The sequence below is a fragment of the Pelodiscus sinensis genome, chromosome 13, assembly GCF_049634645.1.
Source record: "Pelodiscus sinensis isolate JC-2024 chromosome 13, ASM4963464v1, whole genome shotgun sequence".
Taxonomy (NCBI): domain Eukaryota; kingdom Metazoa; phylum Chordata; order Testudines; family Trionychidae; genus Pelodiscus; species Pelodiscus sinensis.
In genome coordinates, this window is record NC_134723.1 from 720029 (window position 1) to 735997 (window position 15969).

General features: G+C 57.3%; 1 protein-coding gene across 1 annotated transcript; it reads right to left on the minus strand.

Annotated features, from left to right (window-relative positions):
* Positions 1-3207: 3207 nt before the first annotated feature.
* On the minus strand, positions 3208-8117 carry LOC102453698 (putative G-protein coupled receptor 34). The gene is made up of 2 exons (XM_006111360.3): positions 7982-8117; positions 3208-4337 (listed from the first exon to the last, which is right to left on the minus strand). Exon 2 carries the CDS (start codon positions 4318-4320, stop codon positions 3304-3306), a length of 1017 nt encoding a protein of 338 aa, XP_006111422.1. The 5' UTR covers positions 4321-4337; positions 7982-8117; the 3' UTR covers positions 3208-3303.
* Positions 8118-15969: the final 7852 nt, after the last annotated feature.

Sequence of the window (15969 nt, forward strand, 5' to 3'; positions counted from 1 at the left end):
ACCAGCCACTGCTGCTCTCGTCACACCAGCGCGCCCCTGGCCTGTTTACCCAGCGCCGAGCGAGGCTCTGTGTGATTGGGCCCAGCTGTCTCAGCCACAATCTGCACTAGCAAAACACTTGGGCTAAGTCTACACTGGCGCAATCTTGTGCCAGAGATATGCAAATGAGCATAAGCATGGAATATCGCTGAGCCTCATTTGCATATCTAATGAGCCACCATTTTTGCGGACGAGGCTATCGCGCCAGAAGGAGTGTCTACACTGCCCCTTCTTGCGCAAGAAAACCCCTCTTGTGCAATGCTGCTACGCTGATTATTTTCGGGAATAACCGCATTGCACAAGAGGGTTTTTCTTGCACAAGAAGGGGCAGTGTAGACAGCTCCTTCTGGCGCGATAGCCTCGTCCGCAAAAATGGTGGCTCATTAGATATGCAAATGAGGCTCGGCGCTATGCCACGCTTAGCCTCATTTGCATATCGCTGGCGCAAGATCGCACTGGTGTAGACGTAGCCTTGGATGCTCCTGGGGGGAGAAAGCTGCCCCAGCTGCTATGGAGCCCTCTTTGGACAGAAGGTGAAAGCATCAGCACGGAGAAAGTAGCAGTGTAGGGCTGAGCTGTCCTGCCTCTCTCGTCACGTTGCACCGCAGCCCCGTGCACTTATATACAGGAAACAGGATACGGTGCGGGGCAGCTGCTGCTTTGAAGTGAGCGTCCTCTCTTGGAGTCCATGGGGTGCGCGGCATCTCACACAGTGTCCCTTTGCCTGTGATTCCAGTACAGCCTGGGTGTGGCATGGAGCCCACAGGCGCCTGCCTCCCTCCGCCGCCACCGAGGACTCTGATGATTGGCAGCTTTTCTCTCCACTTGACGGGACTCGTCGTGTCTTTTACTAGGACCTGCTCTACGACCCGGCCGCTGTGCTTGGCAGCCAGTCTCTGGGTTCCCTTCCCAGGGGGAGGATTGCCTCAGGGAGCCCATGCTCCCATGCTTTGCAGGCAGGTGCTGGAGCCTCGTAGGACATCAGCTGATGGCCCTGGCATGGCGCTAGGCCTGGGGACCTGCATTGCGCTCGGAGGGACTGGGTGGAGCCCATGGCATTCAGCCAGCCCCCAGGCTGCCTGTCCCTGGGGGTGTGGGCCTAGAGGTGCGGACAGCTTGGACCTCTGCTGCTCTTGCTTCTCCCAAGAGGGGTGTGGGAGAGTGCTGCTCCGCCCGGCCCATTAGAGCTGGGCCCCGGGCCCCTGCCGTGACAGCTCTCCCAGCTGTCCTGACCCAGCCATCCAGCTAGGCCACCTCTGAAGTACCCCTGAGAACATCTGCACACGCTTGAGCTTCCTGCCATCCCCTCCCTGGCCTTGTGTCCTGCCCCCACCTGATCGGGCCAGGAGTCCCAGAGTGCCGGTCTGCGCACCTCAGCGGCTCCGTGCCCACCAGGGACCACGGGGCCACGCGCGGCCCGATTCCTGCCCCCTCCTGCCCCAAGGGAGCCTGGCTCCCTTCTCCCTAGGCTGCTTTCCCCATCCCCTGCAAGTCCCAAGGCCTCCTTGTCAACCTCCTGGCACAGGCCAGGCCCATGGAGCAAGGCCCAGCGGAAGGCAGCAGGATGGGGGTGCCCGATGCCCTCACCCAATCCCAGCCAAAAGCAGAGTTGCGTTGACTCAGACACTTGTGGGGCGCACTGGGCACCGTCCAGCGTTCTCTGCTGCTCGTCCCTGGCTGGAGCCCTGCTTTGTCCTTGGCTGCCTCCAGAATTCAGTGGTGCCTCCCATTGGCTGCGGAGGCTGTAGGCCCACCCATCCCAACACCTGCAGTAGGTGCACCCCTGCACTCACAAGGGTTTTCTCAACAGGAGTCCATTCGACAGCAACACAAACCCAGGCTGGGTGCTGCATCTCTTCCATGGCCTTGATTCCACTACCCTGCGCGATTGGTGTGACCCGACATGGCATTAATTGTGCTACATTAATACACTGAGCCACACGCCCCTCCCACTCTGCTGTAGGTAACTACGATCTGTGGGGAACTAACACGCAGGCTAAGGGACATGCTCAAGGTCACATAGCACAGCGGTAGCAGAGCCACAGATACAACCCAGGACTCCTGGCCCCCTGCTTTGGCTGCCAGACAACACTCCCTCTTGTGACCAGCAGGGGAGAAGTGGGGCTCCATAGGCAGAGGCTTTTAGGAAAAGATAGACCAGAATTTCTTATGCATTGTAAACAAGAGAAAAGGTAGAGCAATATCCTGCTCTTTGCAGGTGAGGGAACCGTGGCGCTTTCTCGCCCATCGTAAAGAAACCGACCGGGGAGAAACCGGAGTTTGCTTTTCTTTTGCAAGTTACCTTTAAATGTCACTGTAAATAGTGGCAGGGGCTGAGGGACCTGAGTCTGTCATTGTCTTGGTTTTGAGAACTTCACCCTCAAGCGCTTCCCTGGTACAACGTGTCACAGGAGCTGGAGCCCATGCCCCTCCCAGAGCCTGGCTGTGAGCCGCTAGCCTACGGACACCTGGCAGGGAATGGACGTGGTGCACACAACTGACCATAGAAAATGTGAAAGGTTTGTGGCAGGAGCTGTCCAGAAATGGGAGATTAACCTGCCGTAACAGACACTGGCACCAGACAGAGACAGATCAACTTGTCTATTTCAAATTACAGCATTGGCCCCTGGCCCGCCCGCGGCCCCCCACCGGACCGGAGGTGTTCACCCACAGCCAGTTCCTGCTGCACCTGGTGCTCTTGCTGGATTTCCCTGTGCGTGGGAAGGGATGTCTTTACAAGCCGGGTTGCTGTCCCGTCTATGTCCCCTGATGCACAGTAGGGTGCTCTTGTGACCTAGGAGTCACATCGTTTCCCTCTCCTCTCAGGGCCATCCTTAAGCACACAGCATGCGCGGCTGCATAGAGCACCCAAACACTTGGGGTGCCGCTCGCTGGGCCAGACAGCAGACGAGGGTCGTGGGGCCGTACGGAGCCAAACACAGTGTGTCCGCAGCGGCGCATTCTGCATGAGGAGGGAGAGGAGACAGTGCCTGTACCTCCGGGACTCCGCTCTCTGCCACTGTAAGGTTGGCTGGGCAGCTCACCTTGGTATCCTTTGCCTCGTCCGTCCTCCCGCCCAGGGCTGGCCAAGCTGGGCCCCCAAGCCCAGGCCATAGTACGTGGGGGGCTGCTGCAAGAGGCTCAGGCTTCGGCCTGCCCTCGCTAGCCAGGTAATGGTGACGGGAGCTGACTGTTTATGGGCTCTGTCCCGTGTAAGGAGATGTGGGCAGGCCACGCTCCTGGTGCCCACGGCCCCAAAGTGCTTTACTCCAGCCCTGGCTCTGTGATGGATTTACTGTGGTTTAAGGCCCCCTGGTTCCTCAGAACAACTCTCTTCAGCTTGCCGTGGATGGTGCCGTGCACGGCTCTCCTGAAGCTGCTGGAGAAGAAGAAGAAAATCACGGGGTCCAGGCAGCTGTTCAGGGCCGAGATACAGAGGACAAGCTCATTGGCGAGGTGGAGAGCCTGCTTCCACTGCGTGCTGGAGATGACGTCCAGCTGGGCCAGGACGTACGGCACACGCACAGCGTGGTAGGGGGCAAAGCACACGCTGAAGATGGCCAGGACCACAACGGTTCTTGTGATGGCCCTACTCCCTGGCCTTCTGCCCTGCTGCTGGGCTTTCCCTGAAGACACTTTCTGCAGCTTGGCCGAGATCTTGCCATAGAAATAGAGGAAGAGCAGCAGGTGAATGAAGAAGGTGGCCACAGCGACCAAGTTGAGAGCTGCCCCCAGTGGGCGTTTGCTCCTGAAGTGGAAGCACTTGTCGGCACAGGCCCCTGCTCCCCTAGTCTCGAAAAAGAAAGGCAGCGTGAAAACAGCATAGGCCAGCCAAACCACCCTGGCAGCGAGGGTGCTGCAAGGCACCGTGTGGATCTTAAACTGCCGGAGAGGCCGAATGATCTTCAGGTAGCGGTCCAGGCTGATCAGGCTGAGGAACATGATGCTGACGTACATGTTGAGGTAGAAGAAAGCCCCGACAATGGTGCAGAGGATCAAAGGGCCACTCTGGTTTTGATAGGCCACCCGGAAGGGCAGGCAGAGGGAGAGCAGGAGGTCCGACAGAGCCAGGTTCCTCATGTACACCGTGATGGAGGTGCTCCTCTGCGTGTGGCACCAGAACACCCAGAGGGCCAGCATGTTGCTGAGCAGCCCGCTGATGAAGATGAGGGAGTACATCACGGGGAGGGTCACTGCCAGGAAGCCATCTTGGATCTCACAGTGGGAGCTGTTTGACTGAGAGGCCGTGAACGCCGCGCTGGTGGGAAAAGACATGCCCATCGTCGCGCTGCAAGGGCCTGGGGAGACAAGGGGACGTGGGGTTGTTTGGATTAGGGGTGTTAGAATGTGTGTGACTCGGACGCTGCCCGAGGACACGGGAGCCCAGTGCTGGGACGAGGAGGCAGCAGATCCAGCAGGTGCACAGAGTGGTTAGCGGAGAGTATCATTTGCCCTCCCCAGGGAAGCTGACAGGGCAAGGGCGGAGGGACAGGCCGCTTTGTGCTCCCAGAAGGGCCGAGGCCTTGGGGGGCAGGGCGGGGCAGCCAGCCAGCCCATGGTGAACCCCTCAGCCCTCAGAGTGCACATGCCTACGCCAGCAGCAAAGTGCCACCTCGCTCAGGCAGACAGCAAGTGAGCAGACAGAAGGGTTGTGTTCCCCATTTTACCCCAGGGAAGGCCAAGCCAGCCCCTGCAGCTGCACCCTGAACATGGAGCCTTTTCCCTAGAACATGCTGCCTGGACTGGCTCTCGCCTGCCACCTGCTCCATAATCTTGCCATCGCATTCGCCTCCCTGTGTCTTTCTGTTGTCTTAGCTCAGCTCTCAGCTCCAGCTGAAACCCCACTTTCCTCTCTGGCCTTTGCTTCCTGTGCGTTTGCTGTGGCCCTTGGTGTGTTGCAGGAAGTCCAGCGGAGTCACACTGCCGCATCTGTGCAGCAGTGTAACTCGGAGCCACTGACGGGAGCTACAAAAGGGACAATGCACAGCACTGATCTCACTGCATCAACGTGCACCAAGGCCACTGCACTGGCTGGGCTCATGCTGGGGGACCGTTCCTCAGGGCTGCCAGCTGTAGCATGCCAGAGTTTTCAGAGAGTTTAGGGGGTTTGGAACGGGTCCCATGTGAAGAGAGATTAAAAAGCCTGGGAGTTTTCATCTTAGAAAAGTGGAGACTAAGGAGGATATGATAGAGGTCTATCAAATTAGGACTGATGTGGAAAAAGTGAATAAGGAAAAGTTATTTACTTATTCCCACAGTATAAGAACTAGGGGTCACCAAATTAAATTAATGGGCAGCAGGTTTAAAACAAACAAAAGGAAAATTTTCTTCATGCAGCACCCAGTCAACCTGTGGAACTCCTTGCCAGGGGATGTTGTGAAAACTAGGACTTCAACAGGGTTCAGATAAGAATCCGATACATTCATGGAGGTTAGATCCATCAATGGCTATTATCCAGGATGGGTAGGAATGGTGGGTGTCCCTAGCCTGTTTGTCAGAGGCTGGAAATGGATGACAGGGGAGGGATCAGGTGATGATTGCCTGTTCTGTTCTCTCCCTCTGGGGTATCTGGCATTGGCCACTGGGCTAGCTGGACCATGGACCCAGTGGAGGGTCCCTCTGACCTAGTATGGCTGTTCCCATGTTCTTATGTTATGTTCCCTGCTCTCAGATGCTGTTCAGACCTGAACCTGTGAGCCCTTGAGAGGGGAAATAAAACTCCTCTTGTTGGCTAGGGGATGCAGTGCACACGGCTCACCCCTGCTGTGAAAGGGAGCATGTGTGAAAAGGAGTGCATCCAGGGGAGTGTGCATGTTGTGTACCTGTACGTGCTCTTATAGCATCGTTGGGTGTTCAGTCTGGTGTAACTGTACAGGCACTGGAGACGTGAGCATGCTCGGGAGCCTGTCTGCATGCACGTGTATGGAGGGCAGCCTGTGAACCCTGAGATGCCCTGCCGGTGACCTGCACCCCATGGAGTCTGAGATTTAATTTAAAAGAACATTTCTGGCCCTTAGGGTTACGAGGAAAAGCTTCAGAACAGGAGCCTGCTGTGGCCAATATGTGAGGTCTCCCTGAGCCAGCAGTCAGACAGCTGCCCCGCCAGCGCCAATGGGCTGTTGACACAGAAACCGCCTGGCCGCAGCTTGGCAGGAGCTTTCCAGGAACGGGCTTGGCTGTGACTGCCGGGGAGAGCAGCAAATGCCGGGGCTTGTGGAAGTGGGGAACTCGAGTCCAACCCCTTCCTGTCAAGCGCCACGTCACCTCCCACTGCAGTGACAAGGGCGGGGGAGAGGGGAATATGCATCTTCTTCTAGACGTCCAATATTGGGGAAGGCGCGCGCGCGCGCACACACACACACACACACACACACACACCCCTCTCTCTCTCTCCTCCACCCTCCAAAGCCCTAAAACCTCCAACCCTCTCCCTGCACAAATAGTGCCAGGGACACGGGCCTGTCTGAATTCCCCGCTGCCATGTTTAAGTAGTTTAAAAGCTCAGGCTCTTAGATCACTTGAGTTAGTCGCGGAGTTTCTACCATGCTGCACAGAGCTGCTGTGAGCCTGGGCCAGTGTGTCGCAGAGGAGGGGCCTTTGTGCAAATCCCTAGGAACATGCGATGTGCAGGAACAAGCAGTTGCACATGTGCAAAATGGGAACTGAGAGTCTAGCGCTGGGGGAAGGGATCCAGCGGTCACAGTGGACCACAAGCTAGATATGAGTCAACAGTCAAAAAGACCAACCATCGCTCTGGGATGCATTGGCCAGGAGTGTTGTGAGCCAGACACGAGGAGTCATTCTTCCGCTCTACTCTGTGCTAATTAGGCCTCAGCGGGAGTATTGTGTCCAGTTCTGGGCACCGCATTTCAGGGAAGATGAGGGCAAATTGGAGAAAGCCCAGAGAAGAACAAAAACGATTGAAGGTCTAGAAAGCAGGAGCTATGAGGGAAGGTTGAAAAAAGTGGGTTTGTTTAGTCTGGAGAAGGGCTGGGAAGGAACGAGAGCAGTTTTCAAGTACGTAAAGGCTGTTGCAAGAAGGAGGGAGGTAAATTATTCTTCTTAACCTCTGATGCTAGGACAATGCAAGGGGCTTAAGCTGCAGTAGGGGAGGTTTGGGTTGGACATTAGGAAAAACGTCCTGCTGCCAGGGGGGTCAGACACTGGACTAAGTTTCCTGGGGGGTTGTGGAATCTCCGCCCCGGAGAGATTCAAGAGCAGGTGGGGGACACACCTGTCAGGGATGCTCTAGATCAGGATGGGACACTTTTTGGCCTGAGGGCCACAGCAGGTAGGGAAATTGTATGGCGGGTTGGGTTGGAGAGGCTGTGCCTCCCCAAACAGCCAGGCCTGGCCCGCCCCGACTGGAGCTCTGAGGCTGCCTGGGAGGGGAGCTAGCCTTTCCTGCTCACCGTGTTGCCCAGGAGTTGGGGAGCCCAGGGGCAGGACTGAAGGGCCCAATGGGCTCTGGCTGTGGCCCATGGGCTGCAGTTTGCCCCCTTCTTGTCCAGATAATACTTGGTCCGGCCGTGAGGGCGGGGCCTGGACTCGATCTTCGGGCCCTAGCCCTCTCTGTGCGGTGGATGTGAGCGTGCCTGTGCCTGTGCGGCTGGGAGCATCTGTGTGCCACCAGCTGCATGGTGTCCGGAGGGGCTCTCTGCGTGTCGCTGTGAGAGCGTACCAAGTACGCCAGGACCGTGCTGTGAGCGTCAGTGCACAGGGTGAGACAAGCATCTGGCCCCAGCTCTTTCTATTTCTCCTTTTTTTCATTTTTCTCCTGACCTACCTGAGAAAATTCTGTTTCAATGAATTATAGAGGGAAAGGTCATCTGTACCCACTAACCCGCCTCTGAGAAGCCAGCCGTGCCTGAAACCCTAAAATGACTCAGCTCACCCCAAGAGTCACCATGAAGACAGAAAAGGACAGGACAGCGTCACCTACCTCAGCAGCTCCTCTCAGGTCCCCTGCTCGCTGCGACTGGGGGTTTCTGCTCTGAGCTCATGCCCTTTAAACCCTGGTAGGGGTAGAATTTCCTGACAGTGACGCCTGCTTTGGTCGCCGGCCCTCCGCTCTCTACCTGGTTTGGTTGCTGCTTACTGGGGTTTTAGCAATGGGATGTGGCTTGAGAGACCCAAAACGTAATTGGCAGCTTGACAGTCTCCAAACGAACGGGGTGGGAGGGCTGCTGAGCACACAGATCAGAATTGAAACCAGTTTTTTTAGAGAGAAACTGACAAAACAAGTGCACGGAGCTGGCTGGGGTATCGCCGACTGGCTCCTGTGCTGCAGAGTAGTGCTCAGGAACGACGGCCCCGCTCGCCACCACTCCCCTGATTCGCTGGGGCTGCTAACCGCACACTGGCATGCAGGCCCTCGCTGGTACACTGCTCGCCAAGGAAGGGAGAGGTGCCTCGCGCTTCACAAGAGGGGCCCTTTTTTCTGCTGGTGCCGCTGTGGAGCAGCCTGCTCTAGCATCCCATGGACATCTTGTCACAGCCTGGTCCAGTCCCGCTCCCAGAATGGGCACCAACCGTGCGATGGGAGCCGCCTGCTGATTCCCCCTCCCACCCCGGCCCGGCTCTATGCAGTGACTGCTCATTATTCTGAGATCTGCCTCTCCCACCCCCCCTCTCCCCCAGATTTCCCCATCTCCCCACTCCTACACTTCAAAGGCAGAGGCGTCCTTATTGGCTAATCGAAGTCAATGCAAATTGCATCGACTATTTGATTAAGCAATTAATCAAAATGTAACTTCCCTAGTTTGCATGCCGGATCCCGGGGGGAGAGAGGTGCCGGAGAGGGGTTTTGCGCGGTGGTGTGGCTCTGCACTGTTTTGTCCTGCCCTCTCCCCTGTTTAAAGGCAGAGCTGCTTAGGCCCCATAGAGTCGTTTGTTCAATGGCGGCTAGAGCTGACGTCCCTGATAGCCAGGTCTAAGCGCTTAGACCTCTCGAGGGAGGGATGGTGCTTCTGTGGAAGAGGCAGCCCAGCCTGCACTAGCTGCGAGGTTCCCCCACAGAGCTGGGTGGGCCCTCGAGAGACTGGTCACAGTGGCAGGTGGCAACGGATGGTGATGGCACAGAGCGAACGGTGGCACGACAAACAACAGCAGCCGGAGCAAGCAAGTGGGAGCGAGTAGCAAGAGCCTGAAAGATCCAGCAAGGTGCCTTCTCCACTCCCTCACAGGGCTGTCTCCAGGAGGTGTGGGCCTGAGGCAACCCTCTCTTCCTGCCCCACCCCCACTCCACTCCTACCCCCAAGCCCTGCCCCTGCTCTGCCCCGCACTCCTCTTCCCACCCCTGCCATGCCCTCTCCTGCCCCCATGGCACCTCTTGCCCAAAGCCCCCCTTCTCCACTTCTGGAGAGACTGACGCAGGGCATTACCGGAGGCCTGGCGTGGCATGGCGGCAGTGCACCAGGCCTCCCAGGTAACCCCTCAGGCTAACGTCAGTGTGGGCCATCCTGTCTGTAGGATGGTTAGGGTGGTCTTCATGGGGGCTCCCAAAGCATGGGGCCCAGGGAGACCACCCAGAACCATCTTATGGATGAGACAGCTCTGGTGAGAGGCGAACTCACAGACAAGCAGCCCTGGACTCTGGGCCTGCGCCGGCCAAGGGAACCAGCGGGAGTGCGCTGGAGGGAAGGGAGCAGCGTGCTCGTGGGACGCTGTCCCAGTGACACTGCTCCACAATGGCCGAGTGGTGACCGGGACACTGGTACAACACACATCCTAGGAGGCCATAAAGCACCAAAGTCCTTCTCTCACAGAGTCACGCTCGGGAGGGGTTCTCTTCGGGAGTCTCTGTGGTAAATATTTGATTAGCATTATTTTTGACATAAGAACATAAAAAAGATCACACGGGGTCAGACCAGTGATCCACCTCGGCAAGTATCCTGCCTGCCGACAGGGGCCAATGCCAGGTGCTTCAAAAGGAGTGAATAGAACAATCATTGAGTGAGCCAGCCCCTGCTGTCTGCTCCCAGCTTCTGGCCAACGGAGACCAGGGACACTCACAGCATGAAATTGCTTCCCTGTCCATCCCACCTATTAGCCACTGATGGACCTGTCCTCCATGAATCTATCTAGCTCTTTTTTGAACTGTGTTAAAGTCCTGGTCTTCACAACATCCTCTGGCGAGGAGTTCCACGTGTGAAGTATTTCTTGTGGCTTCTTTTAACCCTGCTGCCCCTGAGTCTCAGCTAGCCTCCTGAGCTAGTGACGCCCTGGAACCCTGCAGACTCAGGAGGAAATTTAATATGAAAATAAGCAAATTCCCCTTCATACAATTTCCACTTTGCAGATTCTAGCTCGTGACCCACGCAGATGCTTATCGCTGTACCGGGAAGGGAAGCGAAAGCAAGGGCAGAGGCGGAGGCAGAGAAAATCAACATGCCTCCCACAGGCTCCGTCTCTCACCTGCCCCAGGAACCTGGAGACAGCAAGGAATGAAACTCCCCTGGGCCTTCCTCTGCAGCGCTGTCTCTTGGAGTTGGAGGGACAGACACCGTGAGGGAGAGTCACCAGCAAGTCTGCAGCAGAACCCGTGGATCTCATACGTCTCCATCTTATAGTCACCGACACCAGTGCAAAGGGAATACATAGTGCTACCATTTGTGCTGAGTCATGGAGAATTAAATCCAGCCCTCAATTCTCAGCTCTCTACTGTAGCCACTGGACAGCACAGCCTCCCACGACTAGTGCAGAGCACTTTGCTCTTGCACCAGGCCCTCTGCAAGTCCTGCCTGACCCACGAGCATCAGCCGCCAGACAAAGCTGGGCTGAGGGTCTCTACCTGGGGAGGGAGAGGGGAAGGCAGGCAGCAGTGACAGCTCTTGCAATCTGTTTTCAAAAAGAAACCAGTGGCAGGGAGGGTCACTCCATGAACACAAACACAAGTGAAATTGGAAGGAGTAGGAGCAGCTGGCAGAGCTGTAAGCCAGAGCCAGCACGAGCGCTAAGCAGGGCCCTGAGCACCTCAAGGGCCCCCCTATTAATTACTAGTACGGTAATTGGGGGATCCTGCTTAGGGTCCCAATGGGCTAACACCAGCACTGTCTAGGCTGCCTCCCTCCCCTCACCATCAGGATGTGGAAGGTCGACCTGCTCCCCAGAGCCCCTCCGCTTTGAGCAAAGTCCAGGTTGGCTCCTGCTAACATGCTGCATCTCTGTTGTGCTGCTTCAGTGATCCCCACCAATCCTCCCAGCAGGCCTTGCCTCTGTGTGATGGGTGCTGCTGGCCCCCTCCAGCTGATGCCTGACAGTTCGGAGAACAGATGCTGCAGCGGGTACGTGAGGTGTTCAGGGCAGGAAGCGTAAGCCGGAGACTGAGGTATGGGGATTGTGGCTCTGAAGAGTGAGTCAGCCCCTACCCTACGGCAGCAATAGGAAACCCCAGCCGCTCTGCCAGCTCAGCGTGCGTGCTCTGGAAAGGACAATCAGCCTCTGCTTTTAGCCCCTTTCCGCTTGCCGATGACTGTGGGGCCACTCGTGGGAGCAAAGGTCACGGTGCCGGATTCCCATGCTCTTGAGAACAGCTCAGACCCCGAACGGGGGACAGACCCAAGCGCCCCAGCTCCCTGCAAGGCTCTGATCTCGACCTTGCCTGCACTCCAGGACAGTGTCCGCAGCCCTGGCCTGCTGCCCGTGTGGCTAACAATGCCAGACCCCGACTGTGTGGGGCTGGCGTCCAACGCTGCGCTGTCTCTGCACTAGGGTTACTGGAGTGCTCGACCAGTGCCACCCTCTATCTTAGGGTACCCACAGCTGCATCCTGTCGTGCCTGCCTCTCTGCAAACAGCAGACCACTCGTCACCAGGTGGCATCCGCTCTGGCTCCTGCTCTTCAGGCTAAAGGAAAACCCACTGAGCTAACCCTCTGAGCAAGTCTGACCATGCGGGAGGCCTGATCCCTGCGCTGGCACAGAAATGCCCTTCACCGCTCTGAACTCTGGGCCGCGGAAGCTATCCGAGGGCCTGCAATGTCAGCCACTCCCGCTGGGTCCCTGGGCACTGCGGGGGCGGGGGCGGGGGCGGGGGCAGCTCTGCGCTCCGGGGAGGGACGGGGCCTTGGGAGGAAAGGCAGCTATCTGGCTGTCCAATGCATGGCATGCCCCTAACTTTGAGTGTCCTGACGGCTGTGGGTGCAAGTTTGAATGTTATAAACGCTCCCCCATCCCTTCTCTCAGTTGCACTCTTTGTATGTTTGTGTTTTTAGTCCCTCAAAACTAGGTGGCGTTAGCGTGTGTCATGGCCCAGGAAAAGCGACTTGCTCATAGCCGCACGTCTAGTCTTTGGGAACACAAGCTGAGGAAGTCTGGGGGCAGAGCTCTGGTACCCAGTGCGCACACCCGGCCTTAGCCCACCTTCCATTTCCTGTCATTTGACCGGACTGGAGACCCTGACCGAGCCTCAGTTCTCTTTGCCCACGAGCCTTTTGTTGTGCTAACTACCTCGCCTCCCCGTTGCTCCCAGCTCCCCAGCTCATCAGTCACACTCAGGCTGGGCTGCCGTTAATCCTGCTGGAGCAGAACCCCCAGCCCTGAGCAGTCCTGGTGCATGAGCAGCTGGCCCCTGAAGATGATAAACAGAAGGCAGGTTTATGACTAAGAAAGGTTTGGGACAGACTCTGCCTGGCTGCTCCCTGGGGCCTGGGAAAATGGCTGATTCTTCGGGGCGTGGTTGCTCATGGCCATTCCAGCCTAGTCTCAGAGGGGTAACAGTGTTAGTAGCTTTAAAAACGAGTGGTCCAATGGCATCATAGAGACTAACCAATATAGATCGTATCACGGGATCATCGCTCAAGATCATCTCATCTGAAGAAGTGGCTTTTGCCCACAGAAGCTCCTGCGGCTATACATACACGCTAGGGCTACACTGCGAGGTTTCTCCGCAAAAAATATGCTAATGAGGGACTCATTTGCATGAGTCGAGATCTCATTTGCTTATTTTCTGCCGCTCCATTTTTGTGCTGGGGTTTTTGCGCAAAAACAAGCCGTGGGGATGTTTTCTTTTTGTGCAAACCCCCTTCCCCACAACATCGGTGAGCCGCCTTTTCTGGGGCATAAGGATCTTGCGAGAAAAGAGGCATTTGCACAAAAAGAAAATGTCCACACTGCTTGTTTTTGCGCAAAAATGGATCAGCAGAAAATATGCAAATGAGATCGTGACTCGTGCAAATGAGTCCCTCATTAGCATATTTTTTCCAAGAAAACGTATAGTGTAGCTGTAGCCAGACAGGTTGAACCTCCCTTGTCCAGCACTCGCGGGCCTGGCAGAGAACTTGCCGGACCACGGGCTCTTGGAACCCAAACAAGAGAATTTGCCAGACCAGGGAGGTCAGGCATCCGGGCTCTCCCAGCTCTCCCCTCCTGGCAGTTGCCCCAGGAGAACCCAGACACCTGACCTCCCGCACACCTGCTTGGGTCTGCTGCCCCAGCTCACTCGTGGGGCTCTGCTCCCTGTCCCGCATGGGGCAGCAGCTGTTCCCAGGGTTCCCTGGCTCCAGCTTTGTGTGCTGAGGTGGAAGCTGCCCTCGAGGGTCCCCAGCCCCATGTGCGGCAGGACAGCTGCTTCAGGGGTTCCCCTGCTCTAAGCACCACAGCGGCGACAGCTGCTCCCAGGTCACTGCCCCAGGTCACTGCCCCAGCCACCAACCAAAGTGGCTTTGCTCCCAGCCGCTCTCAACCTCTGAGGCTGGGCTCTCTCGTCTAGCAACATCTGTGGTCCTGCCAGCCCAGGGAGTCCAGTCCAGAGGTTCAACCTGTATTTTTGTTAGGCTCTGAGGGCCACAGGCCTGCTCGTTCCAGCAGAGGGGTGTGCATGTTGCATGCGCCACTCTGGGATGAGTTTCCCCTAGAGGTGTCCGCCAGGCTCCATGGAGTGGTGTATAGGCATAGCTGACACGTTGTCTCCCGGTTCCTTCCTTCTGTCTGTGGCGCTCACGGGAATGTTCAGCAATGGCCTCTTCCTGTCACTAAATTGTAAATAGGGGTAAGGAGGGAGCATAAGGCAGTTCACAGCTAGAATACTGCAAGCTCCTGCTCTGTGGGGCTAGCCGGCCCAGACTCCGGGGCATGCTCCACTCCCAGGGATGCCATGAACACAGGCCAGTAAGTGATTCCAGGACGGTTGTCTGAAGTGCCTGGGTGACTGTCACGTGCTCGATTTGTAGGGATTTCAACCCTAAAGCTAAGGAGAGAGACAATTGACTGAAATTCCTTTTCATGCAGGAGGCACTTTGCCCCTCTTCAGAGCAATGACCTAACTAGGTACCAAGTGCTTCTGCAACCAGGTGTGGTCCAACGTCTGTTTGAGAAATCCAGCCTGGCCCAGGTTCCCCGGTACCAACCAACCACCTGCCAGCACCAACACCCCTCTCCAGTGCCCACTTGCCATCTCTAGTGCCAGTGGAGACGATGCAAAAGTCAGACAGGACATGTTCCCACATGACAAAGACCACAGAGAGAGAGGCCTGCCGCTGCCTCCCCCCGGTCAGTCACAGCAGCTGGCACTGTTGAGTCTAACCCCAGTGGGGGACCCACTGAGTCTGTTGCCAACAGACTCCCCACATAGGATTAAATTAATGGAGATGCCTATCTCCTAGAGCTGGAAGGGACCTTGAAAGGTCATTGAGTCCAGTCCCCTGCCTTCACAGCAGGACCAAGTACCATCCCTGATGAATTTTTGCCCCAAATCCCTAAACGGCCTCCACAAGGATTGAAGTCACAACCCTGGGTTTAGCAGGCTAATGCTCAAACCACTGAGCTACCCCTCCCCCCTTTTAAAGGATGAGCCATGGAGGGGAACATGACCCTGGCGGCACCTTTTGCTCCTCCAAGCACTGCTCTCTCCCCTGGGCCCTGGCTCACAAGGGAACACTGCAGGGCCTGTTCCAGGAAGAAAAGCAAGGCAACCCGCACCGCCTGCCCACGCTGGGCACTGTGGCTGCACTCCGCCCTGGCTCAACTGGCCTCCTTAGCACTGGTTTTCCGCATGGCGAGGTCTCGCTCCCATCTTTGCATGTGTACGTATCCCTGCCAAAGAGAAGCCTCCAGTTTCTGCTTCTGCCCATCTGTTCTCGATTAACGGGCTAGTGACTGGGGATAGCAGATCTTGTGCGGCTCTAGGGCTGCAGCACTGCGGCGCCAGAGTAAACTGCAGGGAGACCTAAGCTCCTTAGATTCTTGTGATCTATTTGGTGTGGGCGGCGGACTCAGTCTACATTCTGCTTTGTTACCAACCCAGACCACTTTGCACTTGCCATTATCTATCACAGAATGGCTGAGTCATAAAATCAGCATTTCCCACCACAACATCTCTTTAGAGAAATGCACATCACACAGGTTTCAGAATCTTACACTACAGCACGCTCAGTCTCCTGCAGAGCCGGGCTGGATCTGGGTAGGCTGAGCCACACAGAGGAGTGGGTGCTGGGGTGCAGAGGGTGGAGGGTTAGCAGATGCTTGGGTGCAGGTGCTGGGGTGCCAAGGGTGTTGTGGAGGTGCCTGGGCGCGGCGGTAGGAGGCGCTGGGGGGCAGGGTGCGGGTGCCTGGGCGCGGCGGTAGGAGGCGCTGGGGGGCAGGGTGCGGGTGCGGGTGCCTGGGTGCGGCGGTAGGAGGCGCTGGGGGGCAGGGGCAGGGTGCGGGTGCCTGGGCGCGGCGGTAGGAGGCGCTGGGGGGCAGGGGCAGGGTGCGGGTGCCTGGGCGCGGCGGTAGGAGGCGCTGGGGGGCAGGGGCAGGGTGCGGGTGCCTGGGCGCGGCGGTAGGAGGCGCTGGGGGGCAGGGGCAGGGTGCGGTGCCTGGGCGCGGCGGTAGGAGGCGCTGGGGGGCAGGGTGCGGGTGCCTGGGCGCGGCGGTAGGAGGCGCTGGGGGGCAGGGTGCGGTGCCTGGGCGCGGCGGTAGGAGGCGCTGGGGGGCAGGGTGCGGGTGCCTGG